The 26,135-nt window shown below is 45.1% G+C and overlaps 1 protein-coding gene across 3 annotated transcripts in view; it reads left to right on the forward strand.

Moving 5' to 3' along the window:
- hdac4 (histone deacetylase 4) overlaps positions 1-26,135 on the forward strand; it is a 93,644-nt gene that overhangs the window by 62,729 nt on the left and 4,780 nt on the right. For 2 of the 3 annotated variants that reach the window (XM_076161911.1, XM_076161913.1), the window contains 13 exons: positions 555-741; positions 1,141-1,274; positions 2,159-2,261; positions 3,167-3,213; positions 5,527-5,634; positions 7,552-7,607; positions 7,726-7,813; positions 8,563-8,682; positions 8,785-8,882; positions 14,927-15,045; positions 15,871-16,004; positions 25,668-25,752; positions 25,850-25,991. In XM_076161911.1, the coding sequence (XP_076018026.1) occupies positions 555-741; positions 1,141-1,274; positions 2,159-2,261; positions 3,167-3,213; positions 5,527-5,634; positions 7,552-7,607; positions 7,726-7,813; positions 8,563-8,682; positions 8,785-8,882; positions 14,927-15,045; positions 15,871-16,004; positions 25,668-25,752; positions 25,850-25,991 (1,421 nt within the window). The remainder of the gene's footprint in view (positions 1-554; positions 742-1,140; positions 1,275-2,158; positions 2,262-3,166; positions 3,214-5,526; positions 5,635-7,551; positions 7,608-7,725; positions 7,814-8,562; positions 8,683-8,784; positions 8,883-14,926; positions 15,046-15,870; positions 16,005-25,667; positions 25,753-25,849; positions 25,992-26,135) is intronic. The other variant, XM_076161912.1, reaches the window with a different exon arrangement.

Genomic DNA, 26,135 nt, shown 5'->3' on the forward strand with positions numbered 1-26,135 from the left:
CACCCGACAGAACAGAATAACAGGAGACTGAAAGAACGGCAAAGTGTTAAACACAAGCACAGATACACCAAGCTCATACTTTAACTCTAACTTCCAGTAATAAAATCATGAAGACGTCCTACATCTTCCATGTTCTATTTTGGGTTTGTGTTTGTTTAACCAACTTGATGGCTCATAATTTGCCTGTTCCCTTTGTCGTCACATGAAAGGAATAATTATAATAAGGACTCTGATAATAATAGTGCTGCGCAGATGCAGCCAGGCTCCAACAGGCATCATAAAGTTGAAATTCACACCCCTTTGCTCTGCTGTGACACCGGAGCAGCGCGGGCTCATATGAGGTGTAAAGAGACTTTCCGCTTTCATAGTTTGGAAATGTGTGATGTCATTCCAATCCCAGTTTGTGGTGTTTTCACTGAATGGATCTGGTAACAGTGCATTGTATGTACAGTAGAAGAGCAACTGTGAATTGGCAAGTATTTAGTGCCACCTGTTGGTCAATGAAACATATTGCACTCCAAATGTCTACATGTAAAATGTGTGTGTGTGTGCAGCAGGCTCTACTGTTAGAACAGCAGCGGATCCACCAGTTGAAGAACTATCAGGCCTCAATGGAAGCAGCAGGCTTATCGATCAGCTTTGCCGGCCACAGGCCTCTGTCCAGGGCTCAGTCCTCTCCAGCCTCCGCCTCCTTCCCCCTGATCATACAGGAGCCGCCTGCAAAGCATCGCTTCACTACAGGTCTGTATGATATCATCACATTTTACCTGATGATTGCATTGTGCCCCCCTGCTGTGTTGACATCTTACCACTTACGTACTGTAGCAAATATGATTATCACTTGATTTGGGAGCTTAATGATGCCACACAGAGTTCAGGTATGATGCGGGAGCGACAACCACACTTTTGTCCCGCTGAGAGCTTGAGGAATGTCTGCTATCGTCATTAGTAGCCATCTTGCCCTCGACTCAGTCCGCTTGAAACCATGAGACATGATCATTAGTAGACTGTCTCGGGTGGGGGGTGTCACAAGGAATGTTGGCCCATTAAGCCTTACCTCACTCTGTACTTTTCCAAGCATGCAATGAATCACTTTATTCAAATGTCATGTTTGTGTGTGATGGCTTCTGTGTTTCCCAGGGTTGGTGTATGACTCCTTGATGCAGAAGCACCAGTGTATGTGCGGTAACTCCACCAGTCATCCGGAGCACGCAGGACGCATCCAGAGTATCTGGTCCCGACTACAGGAGACAGGCCTAAGGGCGCACTGTGAGGTAAGAACCAAGGTTACAGGCACAGATGTAAAGACACTAGGTAATGGATAGACAGCGTTAAAGTTTATATCACTCTTATCTTACATCTGTCTGCCGTTAAATTTTGTATTTGCCCTTTTCCCAGACTGACTGTGAAGCAAGTAGATAGACTTAGAAAATCTAAGTGAATAGCGCCAAATGTTACAGTAAAACCCAACTGGGAAATGCTAGTTCTCGTAGTGGCCAGGAGGGGGCAGTGTGTAGCCATTTTCCTAACTGGAAAATGATCCAGGTTTACTTTACTCTTCCTAAATTCTCCAAACTTTTAGATTCTTTTTGGATTCCATTTTGTTTTGTTTGGTTATGCATGACCTGAATACAGTCAGAACAGGTTTCTTTTTGTTGTTGTTGTGTTGTGGTGACTGTGGTTTTATCTGACAGATAACAGCAGCGGCGATCAAACAATCCAAATCTTATCTCTGCTTTGCATGTGTACAACACATTCTTTTGTTCTTACACACTAGCGAGCACAAACATAGATACACACAAACGCATTCACTGTGTTGTTCCAAGAATTCAGTGTGTGTGTTTGTGGTGGTGGTTGGGTGGATCAGTAATTGTTAGGTCTGTGTCTACTTATGGTAATAAGAGCCTTAGTTTATGACAGGGGACACTAAGAGGCTGCTGCCACCTGGACATTAATATTTATGAAGGCAAATAAGCACAGATGACCTACACGCATGACCTCACATGAAATGGTGTACAAACATTCCAAACATTAAGCAGGAAAGCATAAAAACACCTTTTATGCACTATTTGTCACCGTCTCCACGAACACTGAGGCGTCACTAAGGTCCCGCCGTCAATGTTGTCTTCTCTGTCTCCATGGTGTCTCCTCTGCGCAGTGTATCCGTGGAAGGAAAGCCTCTCTGGAGGAGCTGCAGACGGTCCACTCTGAGGCCCACGTCCTGCTGTACGGCACCAACCCACTGCGGCCGAAGCTCGACTGTAAGAAACACACAAACCCCCCACGCACACATGTACACACTCCCTCACAACTGGAGCCGATTCAACACCTCCACTGTTGTTCACGTAACAATTTATCTGTAGTGTGGTGTTGCACTATACGAGTCCCCTCATGCTCTTGTCTATCAATTTAAACATCCAGGCGTCTGTAAAAGGAATCTGCATTAACGCTTTAACCATAACAAAAGAGCCATAATAAAGCACAGGAGGTATAACATTAGGGTGAGGACCTACTGAAACTGTTAAACTAAGAGCACCACAGGCTGTGCAGTCACTTAGGTTTGGCCCCTGGTGACTGAAAGTGCAGGTGTAGCTTCAGCAGTCAGTGTGAAAAAGTCCACGTAACTCTCATTCCAGAGGGGACAGAGATCGCTCACATAATCCAGAGCTGTGGCCCGATACTCCCCTCTGCCGTTAAGCCTGCAGGTGCAATTGTCAGAAATAAAGATTGACGATAAATCAAATATGTGCAATAAAAAAATAGGACAGGAATAGTTTGTTTGTGATCAGTTTGGAGCTCATTCAGTGGATATGAAGTGAAATGTAAATCAGTCTGTTTGCATTAATAGAAAAATAAAGTATATATCCAATTATCAGGCGGATGAGATGCGTATTGTCTTCTTCTTCTTCTTCACCTAATGCAATTGAAGCAAAACCTGGTGTACTCTCACTGCCGGATCAGGTCATGAGGTCAAATGCTCAGGGGTCAAGGGTCATGCAACCGCTATGTTGTGTGAGTTCACAAGGTTAACTCTTCACCTTGCACACTATTTAACCTCTCTCCCCCTCCCCCTCTCCCTCTCTCTCCCTCTGTCTCTCCCTCTCTCTCTCTCTGTCTCCCCCTCTATCTCTCTGTCTCCCTCTCTCTCTCTCTCTCCCTCTCTCAGGTTCAGTGAGCCCGATGTTTGTGAGGCTTCCGTGTGGTGGCATTGGGGTAAGTCACATGTTGTTAAATGTCCTACAGTCAGACATACAGTCAGTAGGAATTGTGCAGCTTTGTTCACTGCAAATTCTTTTTAAAATACTTTTTTCCGTTTTTTAGCTTTGTTTCACTTTTCCCAGCTGGCACTGATCCATCTTTAGTTTGTAAAGCAACAAATGTGCTTTGTTTCGACATCATCAAATAGAAGAATAATAATTGTGTTTTTTCCCTTTCTCTCCCTGTCTGCACCCCTTGCTTAAATAATGGTGCCATTTGTTCTTGCACCATCAAACACACACATACACTTATATACACACACACACACACACACACACACACACACACTTCTTAACACACACGCAAACACTGCCCCTCAAGGTCCAGAGGCAACAAAAGCTGTTGCTTGGCTTTCCGACGAGTTTGTAATTGTATCCAGATGTTTTCAGTAAACGAGCTGTGGGTGTGTGCGTGTGTGTGCATGCGTGTTATGGAGGTTATGTTTGTGTGGATGGCAGTGTGTTTTGGGATGTTTGTATGTTCAGACAAGAGATGATTGAGATGGGCCCACAAGGTTGGAAGTTCTATCTTTTGAATGAGTTATGATGGTGGAGAACAATCGACCATTTATATGTGTGTGTGCATGCGTGTGTGTGTGTGTTTTATCATCTTTTCACAATGTAAAGGACTGCCAGAGGCCAATACAGTAATGCACCTCCACCCCCACATTTGTATACTTATACATTTTCTCTCTCGCTCTCTCTCTCTCTCCATCCTTCCATCCCTCTGGGCTTACTGCTGCCGCTCTGGTGGGAACTAGAAGAGGCCGAGCGCTGCGCTGCTCTGTTTTGCTCTTTATAATGGCAAATGGGACTAAATTGTTGTCTTCCTGTCATACACGCACGCACACACACACACACACGCACAGGGAGAGAGAGGAAAGGAACTGAAATTAGGCTGTCAGCCAGAGGAGAACCATCGTTCCGTCATACCAGCACGTTCGCGCTCTTTTCTACCCTCTGACACACACGCTCACACACACACACACGCTCACACACACATACACACACGTATTCCTTTCACTTTTTCCTTCCTCTTAGCTCGCGCCCTGCCCCGCCCCTGGCATAACTAACATCACCATGGGAAATAGTAAAGCCTTTGAACAGCGTCTGTTTGTGCTCATTAACCTGACTTGTATATATGATTCACTTTCCCACTCACTCACTCACTCGCTCGCTCTACTGACTCAGCTACTACACACACTGTCCTCCTCTGCGTCTCTCTCTCTCTCTGCTCCATCCTTACATTCGCCGGCGTCACTCACTCCTCAACTTCGCTCCCTATACCTCCCCCTGATTCATCCCTTCCTTCCTCCTTTGTGTTTTTTTAATTTTTGATTTAGATTAATGGTAAATGCTCCCCGCTCTTGTAATTCATGACAAAGTCCTTCTTGGCGCGGCTTAAGAAAGATTCTTTTTCTTCCCTGTGGATGTTATTATGAAGTCCTCCTCTAGCCTTGATCACTCCCGTCACTGGAGACCAGAGGAAAGTGGGCTGGCTGGCTGAAAAGAAATGTCTGCTGGCTTTAACATGTAGAGCGACTGGGGCAGTTAGTCCCCCCGTTTTTTGACTGTAAGGCTCCGGGTGCGGGTGGAAGCGTCCAGCTGGCCGACAGAGCAGTTATTGAAAGTCGCATAGCCTCGAGTTTACGTCAGCAAGCCACGGTCGGTGCGGCTCTGGCATCGGCGGCTCTACATGTGTGTACAGTTCAAACACATTCAAACACACACACACTCGCACACGGACCCTTCTTTTCTTCTTTTCCTCTGCCAGCTTCTCCTCTCTGTTTATCATGTCCTCCATCTGCCTGCAGTATCTGTCATGCCTGATGGAGGGTGTGTATATTATCCTCTGTATGCTTCTGCTTACAATCAATCACACTAAATTTTGCGGCCCATTTGGCTTTTTTGTGTGTGTGTGTGAGCGAGCCTGTGTGTCTGTGTGTGTGTGTGTGTGTACATGTGCACAGCTGCGATTGGGGTTGAGGGTCGGCCGTGCTTCAGCATTAATCAGATTTGACCACTGAACGGCCGGCCTGAGTCTGAACATACTCATACACAAATATATAGATGTATGACACACACAATTAATGTTTACGAGCAAGGTACAGTGTCTGAAAGGTATCTATGGATTTAATGTGATTCATATTGTGTGTGATGGGGTTACTTACTCATTATTGCCAATTTTGGGTTGATGTTCAGTTTAGAAATTAAATGTATTGATCGTCTTACACACCCTTTAAAACTAAACTTGCTTGTGTGTCGGCAGGTTGACAGCGACACCATTTGGAACGAGGTCCACTCGTCCAGCGCCGCTCGTCTGGCCGTGGGCTCGGTGGTGGAGCTGGTCTTCAAGGTGGCGTCGGGAGAACTCAAGGTCGGTTCTGATGTGTTGAGTCAAATGTGCGTTCATGTTCGGTCAGCGAAAACTAAAAAAAAAAGTCCCTGTCAGAACGCTGATGTACGGCCTTTTGCAGCTTTGTTGCTCGGGGTTGTGTGGAAAATCCTGTAAAACTGTGGAAAACTTGAATAATGATCATAATCGTGACAACTTGATTGATCTTGGCAAACCAGACAAGATTCCACATTGTCACATGATTACGGATTTTTGAAGTGCTGTATATTTACTGCGTTCCACTGGTGTTAGAAATTGGGAAATACCCATTTAGCAACTTAGAATTTGCAGACAAAGTCAAGTTGAAATGCTAGAAAGATTTTTCAACATGAACGACTTCTCAGTGATGGAGAACAAAAAGAATCAAACAACTGTTTTTGTGTGTGTGTGGGTGTGTGGGTGTGTGTGTGTGTGTGTGTGTGTGTGTGTGTGGGGGGGTGTGTGTGTGTGGGGGTGTGTGTGTGTGTGTGAGGTTAGATATACAGTAGACATAGAGTTCCATGCACTGGTCATTATTCCATCAGTCTTTATGGATGTCACAATTCTGCCCAGTTCCACCTCCAAACACCTCAACCAGGAAGAATGTGACCTCCCCCGCAGCACCCACCCATCCTCAAGGCTCTCATTAGCACCCTCACAGACGTCTACACCCCCACCAACCCAACCCACCCTACCGCACCCCATCGTGCCTTGCTCAGACCGCCTCAGCCTTCCTGTGTCTGTGGCAGCGCCTGCTTAGCGTTTGAACCCAGCAGGGGGGACCTGGCGTGCCGACTCGATGGTCCCCCGCTAACAGGCCGACTTTATTAGGCCTTCAGCCGTGTTAACGTCGCACCAACATACCACAGACTAATGACATTCCTCACAGAGACAGTAGGCCGCCATGCTTAATGCCCACGTGTTTCTCGGCTTGGTGTGCCAGCACTTGTGTACATGTGGGTGTAATTACTCTGGAGGAGTTCCGTTTTTGCTTTATAACAAATCTCATAATTGGAAATCAAATGGATCAAACCGCTGATTAGACTCAACTCAAGCACCAGAAAATGCGGCCCTCTCTTCAACAGGGTTAAAGATGGCAGGGAAGCGACTTGCCCTCAGCTTAACCTTAACTTAACACAATCATGCACATCTGTACACACACACCCACGTGGTCCTTGGAGGATCCTCCAAACCCAAATGACAGCATTACACCTGCACCGACAGCTTGCTCAGCTTCAAAGAATGCCGTAAATCTCGTCTCAATTTCTCTCCCCACGTCTACTTCAATCCTTTGTTTCTCCCACTGCGCAAGCCCCCCCTCAAATGTCTCAAATACACACACACACATTAATACAAGGAAGCATGCGGCTGTAACTGGGGGTCTCCTAACCAGCTGAGCTAGTTCTCTTCACAGTAATCTCCTGGCCAGCTGTTAATCCACGGCAGCTGACTCAACATCATTAGGCTGACTTGTCTAGCACAGCAGCGGCTTGTGGGGACCCAGAAAAAGTTTTAAAGGGGGATCCTGTAGGTCCTTGTCTTAAACGCACACACACCCACCCACACACACACACATTAGAGCTAAATCCATCACTGTGTGCGTTTGTTTTGCGTTTTCTCGTATATTTTCACTATAAACCACGAGTGTGTTTGTGTGTGCACTGGCAGGGGGTGGGGGTTGTTCCTGTGTGTGTGTGTGTGTGTGTGTGTGTGTGTGTGTGTGTGTGTGTGTGTGTGTGTGTGTGTGTGTGTGTGTGTGTGTGTGGAAGTGAAGAATCGCACCATCACCTGACCCTTTATTCTGTCAGAGAGAAAACATCAAAGTATGATGAGGTTATGGTCTGGGGGATTTAGTGTCAGACGCAACTAACTTACATGGACCGTGTGTGTGTGTGTTTGTGTGTCTGTTTTCACTGACAGAATGGCTTTGCTGTAGTCCGGCCACCTGGACACCACGCTGAGGAAAGCACGCCTATGTGAGTGTCGTAAATACAACAAAACAACATTAAAGTGTTTTTTTTTTTCTTTGTACTCATCAGCCGGTTACTCTTCCTTTACCTTTCGCCACGTCTCTTCCTGTCTTCCTCTCTATAGGGGATTCTGTTACTTTAACTCGGTAGCCATTGCAGCCAAGCTCCTGCAGCAGAGGCTCAGCGTCGGTAAGATCCTCATCGTGGACTGGGTGAGCGCCACACACACACACATACACACCTTCTACTGAATGTTCATAGCAGTTGGATTTGTGTTTATCTACAACTAATGGACGGATCAGCTTGGTTCCCAGAATATGATGGTCCTCTAGTTTGTCTGTCAGAAGAAATCTTAAGTCTGTTATTGTACTACGATGATGAGTTCATCTGTATACGATGAAGGCAGGAACAGGCGCTCACCGGCCCTGCCTGCTTTATACACAGCTGACGGCTTTGCGACAGGGCGACGGGCATGAAAGTTCAGCTATGTAGGTCAGACGCTGCCTTCTCCTCTTCCGTTTTCAAAGCGGGGACGACAGACCCTTGGCTGTGTCCGGGGGCGGCGCCCTGTGGTGGCGTCTCAGGCGGGGTCACGGCCGTCCCCACAAGTCTTTGAAGGGCCTTTTCATTTCCTCTCCGTCTGTCACAGGGGCACTTGGAGAGCTCGATGTCGTGCTCCTCCTCAGGCACTCCAAGCCTCTGGCCAACAGCAAGCGACTTAGAACCGGTGTATTAAAACATTCTTGGGATATAGAGGAGGAAGTCGTTTAGTTTATGGCATGTTGCGGGAAATGTGAATAGCTGTCGTTTAAGTGATGTTTTATTGAATCCTGTGGAGCTTCCGATGTGATTTTGCCACATGCATGCCTGTCCCAGGTGGATCGATGGTCCTTTAGGAATCAACTCAGTGTTCAGTGCCATTGAGATTTAACCCTTGCCTGTGCCTTTTTGTGCTTACCAGGATGTTCACCACGGCAACGGCACCCAGCAGGCCTTCTACAGCGACCCCAGCATTCTCTACCTGTCACTGCATCGCTTCGACGACGGGAACTTCTTCCCAGGCAGCGGCGCGCCTGATGAGGTGAGAAGGACCCACCAAGTCTGTCTCTCTGTCTGTCTGCCTGCCTGCCTGTCTGTCTGAATGTATAAGCAGAACTAACCTTGTGTGTTTGTTCATTTTAAGGTGGGCAGTGGAGCAGGCGCGGGCTTCAATGTGAACATGGCCTTCACTGGAGGGCTGAATCCACCCATGGGTGACGTCGAGTATATGGCAGCATTCAGGTAAGACGACGTCCATGTGTGACTGATCAGACTAACATGATATGACACCTGTATACAAACTGCATCATACTGAACTATGACTGTTACTCTGGTGCGTTAAGTGATTCTGTTTCTGGAAATAATGTAACTATTTCCTTGTATGAGGAGGTACAAGTTTCTTGAACAGTGTCAATCATAACGGAGCATTATCACTTTAACACAGGTTTATTTTACAGCTGTTCATTGTCTTAGATCATACAGGTGGAACTGCTGAACTGTAGAGCTTCTTGTTCTCTACAATGTGCAGCTATGTTCATGGTTTGAGGTTATTTTGAAATTAGCAGCACTATATGATTCAGTTTCAGCCTTTGTGAGTAAGTGTAGTGTGTCATAATACATAACCAAGCAGGGAGCTCCTCCTCATGCCTGATTTCTATTAGGTCCTCTGTCTGTGGCTATTTATAACCCCCCGCACACACACACTCAGACAGAGTTTGATGGGCCTATAAGCATTCAGGCATGGACTCGCCCGCAGACGTGTACTTGTCACTTACACATTTCTGGATCATACATCCTCACCCCTCCGCCCATATGGCATCTCTGGATCGGTTCCAGCTCTCTTTGAAGATGATTCTAAATTTGCGACTGCGCGTCCATCTGGCCGAAGCCAGACGCATCAAACCCAACAAGTCAGTGTCTAGTAGCCGCTGAAGGCACGCAACATCCTGGAAGCACACCTTGGCCCGTTAATGCACCCCAGACCCCCGTGTGCTCCGTCTCTCCCTCTCCCCTCTTATCTGGTGACCCCTGCCTACTCATCCTCCTCTTTGTACTCTTTTGTGTGAATGCGCACTGCTGACAGCCACATGAAATACGCCCTACACACACTCCGCTGTCATTATTTATGACCCATCACCAAAGCCTGTAGCCGATGCACTACGCCTCAAACATACATTGGTTTAGCATGTGAGCCATTTCCACGCACGAACGGGGAAAAGAATAACTTTAATGTAAACTGAATTATTTGTTAGCAATTTAAATGTATATGAAGCTATTTCAACCCCCACACATAAATACACAATATCAAAGCCTATAGATATAATTCAGTGTTTAGTGTGCGTGCGTGCGTGTGTGTACACCTCACCATTTCTGTGTGTTGTGTTTAAGTACTACAAAGTCATATCAGTGGTCTTTGGCATAATGGAGCAGGTCCAAAGTCATAAAGTGGATTAGAATGAGTATTTGGGTGTGTATCACCTCACACCCCGGCCACATTAATCCCCTGCGGTTGCAACAGTGTTGGGCGGTTAATTGTCCCCACAGGACGACCAGCAAATCTGTCTCACTGCTCGTCCATCTGCCACATGCACGCTTATGTAATAGCACCTGGTCGTGTGCGCCAATAAATGTGAATGGTTTCACATCAGAGGCATCAGGGCAACGAACACACGTTGTGGTTTCTTCTCTTGTCTCCCTCGCTGCTTTCCATCTCTCTCTCTCTCTATCTATCTGTGTCCTCTCTTTTGATGCGTGTCTTTGCGTCCAGCCACCTTCCCGTCCCTCCATTGGCCCATGCCACGTTGCATTTGCAGGGGATCAAGCCTGAGCCTCCAGAAAGCACAGAGAAAAAAGATAAGAAAATTGGCCCTAATGAAAACCAGAGGCACCCTTTCCTCGCTCTCTCTCTCTGTCTCTCGCCCTCTCCCTCTTGCCCTCTCTCTCTCTCGCACCTCCTCCTTTCCTCCTTTCGTTCACTCCCTCTTTTGCCATGAACTTGGAAAGACGAGAGAGGAGGAGAATTAAACTTAATTCAAACCAGGCCTCCGCAGCACCAGATGACAGGGCTTTGAAGTGTAAGTGTGCGTGTGTGAGTTTCTCTCTCTCTCCTTCTCTCTCTCTCGTCCTGCTCTCCTCTACTTTTTTTATGAACGGAGAGGGAAAGCCTTGAAGCCACACAGTTTTAACCATTTATTGCCTGGTTTAATCACCACTGTTCCCTCTCTGAAGGACATGGTGTTCATTCTTCCCCCCAATCAGGCTCCTTGATTGGCTGGGGAGGATGAATTTGTCCCATGACAGTGCTCAGGGTGGCTTAGTTTTGTTTCTTGGAGTCCCTTAGAAACATTGGAATTATCTAGTAAGGACTGTGGCGTTGATGAGGTTAATGTGGAATCACTGGACAGGAATATTATCATCATCACTATTCATCAAAAAGGCTTCTTCAGTTCTAAACAGTGAGAGTTAAGTTACAGGTATCTATTCCCGCCTGGCAGACTCACCGTTTGACTGGGACACGAGACCCGACTGGGGGTCAGGGTCAACTTTCTGCTCGGGGAACGTTTCTCAAAATGTTCTCCCATTCCGTCTTAGTTTTTGGAGCGTGAACTTCATTTAGTATGCTTACATGAGCTGAATCCTCAAAAACTTAACTGAAACCCAACTGAAAGCAGCATACTTCAATTAATATACACAAGTAAATTGCATAATATGTGTCTGTCATTTGTAATGAATATGCTCTAATTTGAGCTAATTATAATCTATTTAAGATGACTTACTGCCTCAATCGCAGTAAAATGCATGTAAATCTACTGAATGAATGTTGTTTGCTCCTCTTCTCTCACTCACACACACACACACGCGCACACACACACACACAGTGGATTTGTTTGATGGAAGCTCACACGAGATGTTTGTTTGGGGATGGCCTTGCAATCCCGCTGAGGAATAATTAGTAGTGACAAAGGAAAGAGAGGCAGCCCTTTTCGTGCGCCGGGCCCATTGCAGCCTATAGTGCATAGAACTATGTTCTGTGATGGCTAAAAGGAGGTTTACTTGACTTGCACACACACACGCAGGCAGAGATGGTGGTCGTTGCTCTCTTGACAGCGAGAGTGAAATTATGTCTGTTTGCTTTGGCTTTGATTCTTGGATGATGTTTTTATTCAATTAGGCTAAAGCGACTCCTTCCAAATCCAATATTTCATTTCCCTTAACTTACTTGTACTATGCACACACTACACTGAGAACCCCCCCCCCCCACACACACCTTTTGATTAAGCATCAGCCTTCATTCCTGGATGAGTCTCATTAATCTCTGTCGTCACTTATTTTACAAGTTAGAGGAAAGCACATCAGTTAACCAATCATCACACATCCACGCACAGCCACTGACAATGTCTTATTCGCAGCGCCCGGTTAAACTTTGACACACGCACACCTGTTGCCATGCAAACCAAACACGACCAAACAACAAAGTTTACCCTGCATGCTTGCTCGCAGAGTCACATTCGCAAGCGAGACACAGCCGATGAGAGAGAGAGCCAGCAGTGGTTTGGATCACCACCCCGCATCGCTCAGGATGTCCTGTAAACTGCGGCTGAGTCGTAAACTCTCCGTCCCCTTAATTAACACAAAGGCTTTTTCATCTCCACATGCACAACCTCTGATTCACGCACAATTAGTCCCCTTAAAGTCATTGGCTTCCCTTCATGCCAGTTTGCTAATTGATCACTGAGGCTCTTTCTTCTGTTAAATGTCATGATAAAATTCCAGAGGATGGGGGCTGGAACTGATGACATCGGCAGTTTTCATCGGGACCATAACTCTGCCTGCAAGGCTAGTTGAAGGAGAGGGGGTGGGGGTGGGGGGATGCTTCTGCTGCGTCGTTATAGTAACCTTGGCGGTCAAGGTTCCCCCGCTGCATCGTGTGTCGGCCCACATAAGTGCCTGTGGCCAAACTCTCTTTAGTGTGGCGGCTTTTTATGGTCCAGATATTAATGGAGCAAAGCTGTGTGTAAATGTAAGTTTGTGAATGGGCGGAAAGAGGGAGGGGAAAACCTGTAACACATGGGATAGAATCTGAAACCGGAGCTGAAAATCCTTAACTTCCTCGAGCGGAGTGGTTGTAATTCATGTACTCATGGAGCCGCCTGTGAGGTCTTAACATTCGTATTGTTGACTATGGTCTGCCTTAACTTATTGTAACTTCAATATTATTTTTTATTCATGTCTTTACTCACTCGACCGTAGTCTGAGTCATCTTTCCAGACTCCTCCCCCTCAGCCTCCCTCTTTCATTCTCTCTCCCTCCCTCTGCCTAAATCTGTCTCTCACTCAGTATTCCCTTCTTATCTGCTTTGTATGGTGTTTCCTCCTGACATTGTGCCAGATGCATTGCTGACACACAATGACGTACATGCTTTCTCTGCATCCTTGCTTCCAAAAGGCTCTTAATGCTACCTCCTGCCTATCCCACTGACAGCTGTGTGTACTTGTATGTGTGTACGTGTGTTTGTGTGTGGTGTGCCCAGTTGAGGGTTATAATTTCGCGGCGAGGGAGAGATGGAAAAAACGTTGCCCTCAGGAGTTCAGGGCACGTTGCCCGCCCACAGCCAGCAAACCAGCACCGTGTTCCTGAGGTCAGCAAAGTACAGGGGACCCACGACGGAACCCTGCGGCACTCCGTCAGTCTCAAACCTCACCAAAACACTGCGTTGCCCAAATATCCCAAAAAATCCACAGCTGCTCTGAAGAGTCACTTGTTTTGTCATCTGGAAAGCCCGGCTATATATCTGATCATGATATCATATCCTACATCACCAGTTATACATCATACTTTTACATTTGTCTTTATATCATCTAATATCACTTTGATAGTTTAATGTGAGAGTGTTGCTTGTGCTACTGCTATGATAATAATGATCCTTCAAATCAACAATTTACATGAACATTTAATCAGACGGAACAGAAAAAATATTTGTTATTTTGTCTTTATTAATAACATTCTAATTGTGAGTGTTTCCACTGCCAAGTATTAACATCTTTGTATACAGTTTCCATCTGAGTAACATTATTGATAGTTATGTTTGCCCAAACCAAAATACACTGCTGGCTCTTTAAAAATAAATGGATGTTTACATCAGCCTAATGTCTTTGCAGGGATATTATAGTGTGACACATATATTGGTTTTTAAATCAGGCTCACTGTGTAAACTGCACTCATTTAGGAATATGGAATCTCCAACCACAAAGTGCAGTGAATCATGGCATCTCACCATGGAGGCATTCCCAGCCAGCTGTATGTCGGATGGAAGCCCTTGTTCACCACACCCAGCCAGTGTTAGAATTAGCCTCCGTAATTAACAAACAAGCACACAATGTTATCTTATGTGCTTGCTTTCTCCTTTTTTAACTTAAGATTTAGATGACTGCTGCACACAAACACATTAGGTGGAAGCTTTCATTGACAAAATGGAGCAAAACTATGGAAACAATAAAAAATTATAGTAGCTTATGTTTCATACAACTTCTTACATACCTGGGATGTGACTTGTAGTTTCAGGCTGCACACAACAAATACTTCAGTCATTTTTAGGAGGACAAGAAGCACGATAAAGGAATTTCTTACTAAAGTTGTATATTTTTTTCAGAGTACTCTTATATTTCAGAGGTCGTCTTACTCGCCAGACCTCACTGAAAATCACTGCAATGTTTCTTTTCTCTCTGCTGTCATCGCCGGTTAAGGTTAACTTTCCTGCAGCGAAGTCCATCATTCCTCCCGTTTCATATTCCCCCTGACCTCCTAAAACTGCGACCAATTTGTTTGCAGAAATGAGCACTCATCACTTCTCATCCCAGTTTTTACTCCAGAAGGTTTTTTCTCCCATTGTTGCTGTACAGAGCCTGAGCGATTATGTGTCTACTTCCTGTATCGTTTGAATCTCTCCGTCTGTTGGAGCTGTTGAGCGGTTTTATGTTCTTTGCCACTGTAGGGGAAATACAGTGGTGGAAAAAATGCAAACTGCTCTCGTGATACAGCTTGAAATATTAGTGTGTTAATGTCATTTTGAAGACTTGGCTCGTCAGAATTTCATTGTACTTTTTCATCATATCAGTGAGCCAGTCAGTAGTCAGACCACTGTTTGCTTTGCTCTAAACTTGCAATACTTGACCTGCAAGCTAAAACCACATATGTCCAAAGGATTTCCTTTCTGTCTTGATCCTGTTACCTGTTATGACAGTCTGCATCAAAATCCAATCATTTATTTCATTTGTTGTTCACCCCAGAACGGTGGTTATGCCGATTGCCAACGAGTTTGCCCCAGACATGGTCCTGGTTTCTTCCGGGTTTGACGCAGTGGATGGCCACGCTCCCCCGCTGGGAGGATACAAACTGACAGCCAAATGTAAGTGCAGAACACCGGCAAGTTGATAAATGTTCTTTTTCTAAGCCATTTCTTTGGTTTAATCAAGTTTCTTTTAGCCCAGAAACTTCTAATGGTGCATATAAGTCTTAGTTTCATGTTATGGTATCCTGTAAATACGAACCACTGGCAAATATAGAATGAAATTCCTGCACCGCTCTTGTTAGTTAAAATCACTTATGTAAAGATGAAAAAATACGAAATATCAGAATACCATTAATTCAGCTCATGATATTTTTGTGTTAATCGCAGTATTGGTTGCATGTAAATGTACTTAATGAGTCGCTGGTGCAGATTTTGACAGCAAAACAACTGGTAGGCTTAAACACACTGCCAGTGTTTATGCTTTGACTTGTGTTTTTAGACCGAGAGCTTGGCGTGCCAGCGAAGAGTTATTCTAAAACTGTCCTGCAGATCTCCAATAAGAGCGGGTGGTGAAGGGGGGTGTGTGGGGGGGAAACGGGCGGTTTAGAGAGGATTGCAGGATGAAGGGATAGGGGCAGAGGAGCGTATGGCCAAATGCATACTGCATATTAGAGCAGCGCCGCTCCTCCAAGGAAAAGATCAAAGGATGCGACCAAGAGGAAACGCAAAGCTGCATTTATTAAAATTGAACCTGACTCAGATTACGCATTGTTCTTTGGCCCCCAGAAAATCCGGTTTCCCCTTTCCCTTCCCCTCCTCATCTCACCATTACCTGCTTTTCTCTGCCCATGTCTCTGATGCAGTCAATGTCAAAATAAAAACTTCTCTCCCTGTCTCTCCCTCTCTCTCCCTCTCCCATTCTGCTGCTTCCTCCCCGTCCAGGCCTGGGCTACCTGACCCGGCAGTTGATGGGTTTGGCAGGCGGCCGATTGGTGTTAGCCCTGGAGGGGGGTCACGACCTCACAGCCATATGTGACGCCTCCGAAGCCTGCGTCTCCTCTCTGCTGGGCAATGAGGTAAGACGAGAGTCTGAGAGAAGGAGGGGGAATAAATTACTATCAAAATATGCTCATAAATTAGGCTACTATGAAAACATCCCTGGTGGAGGCACTAGGTTTGAACAAATAGGGAATCACTAATGGACTGAATCCTCTCTGGTGGGAATTTGAATTACTTTGATCTTTGGTAATTTAAAGCTTAATAGACTCAAATAGGCGAGCACTTTTATGACCATAAATCATCCTCGCGTTGTTTTAAAATGGATTCTGAGCTCCAGCAGATGGGAGCCTGAACTCTCCCCACTTGGTAATTGTTCATTTTTACTATGAAAATAAAGAGCAAGATCCAATATATGCTGCGCACGTGATGATGATGAATTGATGGGAGGGGTTTTCCTCTTATCGCCCAGGCTGACAGGGTGCAGAGCACTAGAGGCTCACCCACATTTACACCTGGCAGCTCCCACACAAACCAGACTATCGTATTTATCCACACACGCACACACACTCGAGCCAACCGCTTTACTTGACACCTGTCAGTCATTTGTTGTCGGTTTTCCGCCCCGTACGTTTCCTGCTGCACACCTTGGCTGTTGGAGCAGAGAGAGGTATTTCTCTCCCAATGTTTCTTTTTTCCCTATATCTTTAGGATTTTAGGGAGTTTTTCCTTGCCTTCCTTGAGAGCTTTGGGCTGGGTCGAGAACCATTTCTTGTGTGGGCCTGTAAAGCCCTTTGAGACGTTATCTGTGATACAGCGCTGTAGAAATGAACTTAACTCGTCTTGTCATCACCATCTCTGTAGAGATTCATACAAGTGCCGAAGAAGATCTGCTTATATTTCAGGATATTTGATTGAAAATTAGCGAGCAAATTAAATGCCATGGCAGTGTGAGGTTTGTGTTCCTGGATTGGTGCACTAATGCGATGGTGCTAAAACACTTTAATCACCAAACATAAACAGGAAAATGAGTTGTTGGCACTTTCCATCTTCAATAGTTCTTTCTATTCCGGCCCAAACCGTCCTCTCTTCATGTTCTCTCCCTCTGTCTGTTCCACTCAGCGAGGAAGTCACATCACATATACACAACGCAGCACACAGACAGACACGCACACACGTCAGAGGGAGTGGGTTTCCAGGCAGAAGGTTAATTGTGGGAGTGTGTAGGTTGGGCCGTGGATTTGAACAAACATCATCTCTCTGTGATTCATGGCACACAACAGAATAACAACTCCTCAGAGCCGCCCACTCTTTTCTTCCAGCTAATGGAGAGGTTGGAGCGCGTTCTTGGAAAGCCCTCAGTCTCAGATTATGGCTCCAGGATATCTCTGCACTTTTATTGTTTATATGACTACTGGATTGAGACATAGAACAAGAGAAAATAGAACTTTAGAGAAAGAAAACTAATGATCTGGATCAGTATCAACAAGCGCTCCATGCTGAAGATTCTCTATAAAGATTGCTGTCATATTCTAAAAAAAAAAAGACATGATTCAAAAATTCGCTCCGATCTGTGCCTGAGCAGTTACACTTCTGCATTCTTATCTTACACTACTCCACACAGGAAATGCAGTGCCCACTAAAGCTCTATAGTATTTTTGTACCACATATTGTGTAGATAACGTATTTGTAAGCTATATAGAAAATCATTGTAAATCTATCCGTTGAATTCTTGCAGTACTTTCATTCCGTCTTTTTATTATACTTTTGAATAGGAATTATGATCTTAAAAAGGCCGAACAATGTCAGCTACTGAAATAAATCACACAACCGCACAAGCTAAAAGTAAAGTACGTCAACAGAAACGAGGCCTAGAGAACAATCCAAGTACCACGCATCCAAATTGAATATCCAGACACTGTATGAGCTTTATTCTGACAGAGTAACCTGGCAGAAGTGTTGCTGCAGGCTGGGCCACGAACACACCCTGTGAGCGTTTGTTGTCACTGGACGGGAACTACCTGCTAAAGACATTATTCTCTGCCCAGTGACACACAACAGGAATATGTGTTGCATAAAAGCCTACAGTTCTTAATGGGTGTGTACATCACAGTGCTTAGAGTCTGTGTGAGGAAACAGGCGACGGTGTCTTACTCTGATTTAAATGTTTACATGCCCAAACTAATAGATGCTACTTGTAAGCTTGCACCCATCTATCCCTATCAGTCTAATTATAGTGCTGACGTGTCGTTCATAAAATCTATTCATTGCTTAGAATCAAAGTTTTAATATACATTGAAACCAGACGGAGTGATTTAGGACTTGAAAAATGGGAATTGCTCGCATTCTTTCAATGTTGCTTAACATTGACGATCATAACGTCCATAATACAACTGGAATCAAAACTCATACTTGTCAACATCTGACTTTTTTTAAAACGTTATTATTTTGCAGACAAATATGTACTCAAATTAACGTCAAACCTCAGTGCTTAAAGTGAAGCTCTGAGTCTGTGTGTGCCACGCTGGAGGTGGTATCCGTTCATCTCCGGCCCTGTTGTTGTAACCCTGCAGACAGCCCGGGCTATAACTTAGCTCTTGGAATCGTAAAACGTTGCATGGCCTTGTTCCATGTGGATTTTGGAGCTTGAGCAAAACAAACACAACAGTAACATAGCATCACATTAATAAACCTCAGTCACTGCAACCAAGCAGTCTTCTGACTCCTGGAACATAAAGACATTGACCGCCACAGTCAGACAAGTACTTTGAAGTGACAGTGGACAGACTTGGGCTTTGTTAAAGCATTTATGGAACATGTCTGCAGTCTTATTAACCCTCCTGAATGTTTCCTCTTAAGAGCAAAGTAATGCCGTTTGCCAAACCTGTCAGAGAAAAGTAACAGCTCTGCTGGAGCAAGGGTCGCACATGAAGAGAAACGCACAAATTTGAGCCTTAATTTAATAACTTAAGTCTGTTTACCTGCACCAGGGCCACCGATGACTCAAATGTTACAACTGTCAAACTCAATCTGAAGAAGGTTCTGTGTCTCTATCCTTCGGTTTGCTTAAAGGGATTAGGATTCAGTCAAAAACGGTTGAAGAACAGAGCCGTAGTGATAAATTTATGTCACGTTTCAGGAAGGAAAGGAAGTTTTGCTGAATGCTGAACTCCAAACCCCAAATTATTCTTAAACTCTCTTTGCACGGATCAGCCACCCACGGTCCATAAAAATGTTTTCAGTGAGTAATAAGTCAAACCTGCTGGAATTTTGAAGAATGAATTTCAATATGTTTTCCAGTTGTAACAATTTATTGATTTATACAACCTTCTCACTCTATTGCAAGGGATAAAGGGTTCAATATTCAGTAAATGCTTCTTTTCCCTTACAAATTCTGAAATCACAACATTTACAACAACAGAACAATTCTGTTATTCATTCTGTTTCTGTAATTCAGGGACGCAGTTTGAAGGAGATTCTCACCCTGCAAAAGTGGGGCTAAGGATCAGTGGGACGAGGTTGGCGGGTTGGGGTGGGGGGGGGTGGTTGCGTCTTAGGTTTCAGCAGCGTGGAGAGTCCCGGGCCCAGCAGGGGTTTGGAGGAGGTCACTGGATGGGTGCCATAGGGAGCTGAGAATTTGAAAATAGGCAGGAGGCGGTGAGCGGCAATTGCCTGAGCCCTGCAGGACGCCTCTCCTCGCCCGTGCACTTCGGGGCCCTGTCACTGCCGCACATCTGAAAGTGGTTAGCCTCACACCTCTCCCAGCTGGGTCACCCACAGGCCCAGGGATCAGATAATCAAAGGAAATGGAGTAATCATTTGAAGTCAGGAGGGAAGAAGCTGTTGTTGTAAAGAAGCTATACACAGGCTAGATGCAGGCGTAGAAACTCTGTATAGGTATGGAATGAATTAGGTCATACACAGCTTAAGTACAGTTTAAGTAATCAGTTGTCATTGTTTGTCGTAATGCTTAAATGGCGATTTTTAATGGGGAGTGTAGATGTTATATGTGTTGTGTCATATCAAACAACTTTTTGAGATCAAGTCAAGATGTTACGCCCTATAAAAAGTACTTATCTTTTAATGGAACATGTATAAAAGTCCCAGCATTCTCCGGAGGGAGTTTAGAACAGAAACGCTCACCATAACAGCAGCCTATTAGAAAGAGTCGTGCAGGACGCCTCATTAGCAGATGTTGGCTTTGATAAAGTTGTGACAGCACACACTAAGCTGTTGTTGACCTGCAGTTCTCATGATTTACTGTGTTTGGCCATTTGTTAAGGAGTGATGTAAGCTGTTTGAACAAAGGCAGTTTATGCGCTTGTTTGTCGGCTGACCTATTCATAGCGCAGCGGAGAGAAAACGCAGAGCTCATGATAGCTGATAGCGAAGAAAAAGCCAGGCTTAAATGTCCCCGATCAGATGGAAATGGCAGGAAGCAAGTGTTTTTATCATAATCACAGTCAAGGTCTCTGTAATGTAGGTGGAATGGAGCTGGAAAACTTCAGTTGAGGGGCAGGATTGGGGAGGGGGGGGTGTTTTTTGTTGGACGATAAAGTAAAAAAAAAATAAAGATCTTTGCTGAACCATGAGACGAATTCCCTCGTTGGGCCCAGCTCACAGCCAGTCTGCTGTATGAGGTGTTTATGGAGGACATGTGTACCTTTTGTGTGTGTGTGTGTGCGTGCGCGAACCCGTGGAGGGATGATTTGGTTTGGATGGAGCGTGGGATGACAGTCAGACACAGGGCTGCAGCTGATGCAGATGGATTCACCTCTCAGCTGTGCCTTTGTTTACACTGCTTCAAACTACCTGAGGGTTTGTATGGTCTGGAGAGGTCTAGAACCCAAGATGTCACCACACGAGAACACGGCGGCTTTTGTTCCAGACTAAAGTTCAACCAGCTCAAGGTGCTTTTAACACAACAGAAACCAACTACCTCTGTGGTTGAAGAACTAGTATATTCAGACATTTCCCCAGCTGGTCATAGAAAGAAACTATATTGCAACAAGGAACTGACCAGTGTGCCGTAACAATGGTTGCGAACCGACGGTTGCATATAGACCAACTAATTTCAGGTTGACATGACTGCTTGAACCTAATAAGACTCAACTGTTCCTGCTGGGCTTTGTCAGTTTCTGACATTTCTAAGACGCACTTAGAGCTGGAGTCAGGTTCAAAGTGTGCTGTTCGTATTTGGCGACGGAGCGCCGCAGTCCGAATGACGCACTTGCAAAGATGGTGAGAAAATGGCGATTGATGTGAGGAAACGACTCAGGCTCAGGATTAGAGGATTTTCACTGATATAAAGCAGATGTTGAGTCCGTTTATAATGAAACGGACATGTCGAGTTTTGTAAGCCTACGTGTTTGATTCGTGTCCATCGGATCAAAACAAATTTCTTCACGTTAAAATCATTAGATTAAGATAAGGGTTCCAACAACATTCTTAGGTTGGATCAGGTTCAAAATTTCAGGCAAGGCATCATTTGCATTTTCTTTTACATTGACTTAAAATGCAGTGGCAATGCAAACTATAAAGGCATTTCCTGAAGAGAATGTGCTGTGATTGCAATTGCTGAAAGGTTTTACCAAATTCTGAACATGAGCCTGAAAGATTGAAGTGTGAAGTCCTGAGAAATGTGAATGAAGTTACAAGCGGTTTGAGTGACAGCTAAAGCTCAAAATAAACCTAAACTATCGACTAAGCTTTTGTGTGAAAGTAACTTTTGAATGAAGTGATGGGTAGGGGTTGCTATATTGTTTAATCCAACAGACAAAGGAATTCAGTACATTTACACTTTCACGCAATTTCCTGGTCAAACACTAAAGACCGCATATCTTCAATTCCAAGCAGGGTAAAGATGAAAAGTAAGGATAATCCCTCTAAAGACGGTAGCCAAAGCGTCCTACAGGTCCTCACAGCCTCGTCACCTCCTGTGTGTCTGTATTTTGTGCATCCAGCGTTTTACTGCCTGCTCCACTGTGAGAACTATACCTCTGCTTTTATTGGCAGGTTAAGACGAGCTTTGCTGTAATGAGCATTAGGTTCCCTTTGAAAGCGGCTCAAATTAGCTGGGAAAGAGAGGGATAAAAATTGCTGAATGGACTTTACAGGCTCTTTCTTCACCCCCCACCACTGGAGTGCGTAATCTCAAAGTCTTTTAGTTAAATAGCTCATGAATGATGCATTGGCGGCGACGCTCGTCAACTCTGAACCCCGGGACCAATTGACGATTGCGCACAAGCAGATGTTGGCCCGGCCTGAACTTTGGTTGTTAGCAATTATTTGATAAACAACAGGCTAATATGTTAATTGTTACCAGCTGTCAATGAGGTTATTCAGTGTGTTTACACTCCAGTTACAGTAAGACGCTCCACTTCACCTGTCCCCCCCTTGGGCCTGGTTATTTGCCCCCCCATTCTAAGGGAAACCTGCACCACTTGCCCAAAAGGTTGCCTGCTTTGCACAATACACATCATTACCTTGTTCAGTTAGCATAACATAATCAACCGGCTTTAGTGACCGCCAACATGTGCACATGGACACAACAGTAAACAATGGATGCCTTGTGCAGTTTTCTTTTGCTGAACAAGTGGAATTCCTCTTCTTTTCCACTGTTTTGGTTTCAGCCTCCCTCTGGAATGTTTTACCGGAGCACATTCCTCATTCCCGACTCATGGCTTTCCATGGTGTCTCAGTTTAGTTGGCTAGGAACTAGAGCTTTGCGAGGCTGCGACTTCTTCTGGAATCAGCCCGTTTCGTGACAGCAACCCACCGTGAACGACACGTCTACTTCTATCTCTCTTGAAGAAGTAGAAGAACCCATTATTCCTTGTATTTAGCCAATCTAACTATTGGGTTGTCTCCAGGTATACAGCCTTGTGCCTTGGTCAAGGGCATTGGCAGGTTTTTGATGGTGTGGGAAACCAGAGGAAACCCACACATCCAAAGGGGAGGATATGCAGTCTCCGCACAGAAAGGATATAGATGATATTTGAACCCAGCACCTTCTAGCTGTGAGGCAACGCTGCTGCCCATTGTATCACCGGGCTGCCAAACAAAGCAGCAGATCTCAAAGAAGAATCCGAGTTCCAGGGCCACAACCTCAAATAAACACAAACCCTACTCTGAATGATGTAGCACCCATGTATGCATATAGTATATAGTGTATGCGTGTGTATGTTTGCACATGTGTGTTTGCCATACCTGTCAGGTGGGGGCCCCTGGAGTGCCCTGACAAGAGCCATTAAACTTTATAAGCGTGAGGCCCAGCTGTCAATCACGCTGACAGGCTGCCCTCGCCCAACCCCACCCTTAGTGGAACCCCTGAGTACCTCTGACCCCACTTTGACAGGGTGCCGGGGCTCGGGAGGGCCGAGCTGAGACCGGCTCACGCTCTATGATGACTGGCGGCGGCTGTAGACCAAAGGCGGGAGAAGTTTGACCGCCCAGACTGGTGGGAAAGTGTTGAATGCACCTCCCTGTCTTCCCTTAATCCAAATTTAATTATTCTGGAAGTGCTGAAGCTATAAATGCACCAATCGAAGAGCTGATGGGTCTAGGTAGCTCCCAGGTGTGCGAGTGAGCTGTTTTACACTTCCTCCCTCTGGAACAGATGATGTAATGAGGGATGCATCCTCTTAGACACCCTGTGTGCTCAAATACAATTTTAAAAGATGGTTTGCATAAAGAAAACTTAATCTATGGACAGTAGACAGGTTGCTTTGCTGTATTCATGTTCCACTCTAGACAAGACAACAGGCAGCATTAGATTATCTGAAATAATTTATGAAAAAACTTGCCTAGGTTATCACACAATCAATTGTCGATATAAAAGCAATTGAGGGCAGATTTCCCTCTTTATATTCAGGTTCAAATGTAGATTATACCCTGATTAAGGTGATATATAGACTTTTTTGTTTTTCAAACATAATGTTAATGCAATAATCTGATTCTAAACAGAATAAATCGGCATTAAGAGACCTGGATTATGTGATTCTAGTTTGATTATAATGATTACATGCTTGAATAAATCGGAGTAAGACAATGCCACACTTCATGTATATTCAGTGAGCTGCAAAATCTCATCAATTGTGTCCATGTGTGCGTCTCACTCGCTTACATTTTTGTCTTAATTGCACTGCAGACAAAGAATCTTGTGTATAATGTGTGTGTGTGTGGGTATAAACAATATCAAAAATGTGGGACTGTGCCTGGAGAAATGTAGGCTGTTTGTTTTCTTGTCATTTTAGCAACCAAGCTACCAAAACCAATCTGATGCTTGGACATTTTCTCAGTTGCTTTGAATAAGTCTCACACAAACACCAAATTACTCTTTGTAAATGTACTTGTATTTGTGTATCTGTGTGTGTGTATGTCTGTGTCCATTCCTGTGTGCATGATGCAGCCTGCCGTGCCACAGCAGGATTAAAGTATCCTTCTCCTCAGACGGCTTCTTCCCTTGGCCCCCACGAACCCCTCCCACACACTATTTGTTTTAATTAAAAGAAAACTTCCAGACTTGGCCAAGCGAGACCAACCGACGATCCCTTTTTCCTCTTTTCTCTGGCATTCTCGCCGTTGCTCCAAAATTGCAGTCCAAAGCGTGCGTCTCTCTCTCTCTCACTGTCTCTCTTCTCTCGGTTGGTAAAAAGAATACTTGTCTTCTATGTTTAAACGCAGAGCTGAGTAGGTTCTGTTTGACAAAAGGGGGTGAGAAAGTGTCGTATGCGCCGTGTATGCAGCCAAGGGGAAATTGAATCATTCCGAGTGGAGAAGGCACATTGGGGAATACTCCCGTTTCCTCTGCACTGATGCTTTGGAGACGTTTCCTAGTCCTTGCCATGTTCCCTGAAGTCTGTGTGTGTTTATGTGTGTATGTACAGTACGAGTGTGTACGAGCAGGTGGTTTCCATGTGTGTGCGTCTGTGGACGGCTGTATGTGTCCTTGGAGTGGGACAGCACAAAGCAGCCAGTGTAGTTAGTGTCAGAGAGTAGCAGAGCTCTGAGCGAGTGGGAGGTGGTGAGCATCTGCAGGCTGAGGTTCTATTGTGTCAGCAGCTCCAGCTTGTTCCCCACCTCATGGAGTGACTCAACGCTCCAAACCAGTGGGGGGGGAGTTGATCCACCCCAGTCCAGTGTTGTAACTTTATTTCTGGACACCTACCGGTCACATTCCAACTAGGGCTGCGCAATTCATCGATCCAATTCATTGCGGCAAGTTGGGCACAAGGGACGCCTCCAAATAATGGTCGGGGTAATGCTCATGTGGCGTACTGGGGTAATTATGGTAATCTTGTAGCTGCCCTGTGAGGTTTGAACTTTACCGCAGTGTAACCACAACAACATGGAGGTGTGTGTACTCAGGTGAAGTGTTTTTGTTTTGTGGTGACAGTGCAGTAATAATCTCTGTATATGTCGCCGCCATTGATTTCATACAGGCCTAATTCCAACACACGGTCCCATTGATGAACTATTACTACTCGGCTAAACAAGCACTTACTGTAACCCACTTAATATGCCGTCAGACGTTCGTGGCTTCAAGCCGACACTCTTCTCCAGAGTCACTTGCGATGAAAGAAAAGAGGATAAAAAACGTTTTTGTCATTTTTTTATGTTCCGTCGTTGAAACGGACACAGATGTTAAAGACTCACTAAATATACTGTCACTGCTTCGCTTTGAGTTGTTGGCACGTTGGCCAACATTAATCCGTTGTGATGTTTCCTCCCGTTTGCTCTAGTTGGAGCCTCTTCCTGACAGTTTACTTCAACAGAGGCCAAACTCCAACGCTGTGCGCTCCATGGAGAAAGTTCTGGAAACTCACGGTGAGAGGATTGTTTACAGCCAGACACTGACACAACAGGCATTTATTGATACTGTACCGTATTTATTGATTATAAACCCTGTCCTCATCTGTTGTAGGTAAATACTGGCGCTCGCTGCAGCGCTCCGCCTCCATCGTCGGCTGCTCTTTGAGTGAATCTCTTAAGCAAGAAAAAGAGGAAACTGAGACCGTCACCGCCATGGCTTCCTTGTCTGTTGCCAGCAAGCACGTGGGGAAAAAGTATGTTGAGTAGGTCACTGTCCACACTGGTGCATGTTAAAGCTTCCCATCACATGATTACGATTAAATATATGCTTGAAATGTTTAACTACAGGTGTGTTACGTCATAGTCGGTACTTGAGTAGAATAATACTGTGATTGTAC

Source organism: Genypterus blacodes, unplaced genomic scaffold (genome assembly GCF_046128005.1).
Source record: "Genypterus blacodes isolate CSIRO-AG114 ecotype Tasmania unplaced genomic scaffold, CSIRO-AGI_Gbla_v1 ptg000118l_1, whole genome shotgun sequence".
NCBI lineage: Eukaryota > Metazoa > Chordata > Actinopteri > Ophidiiformes > Ophidiidae > Genypterus > Genypterus blacodes.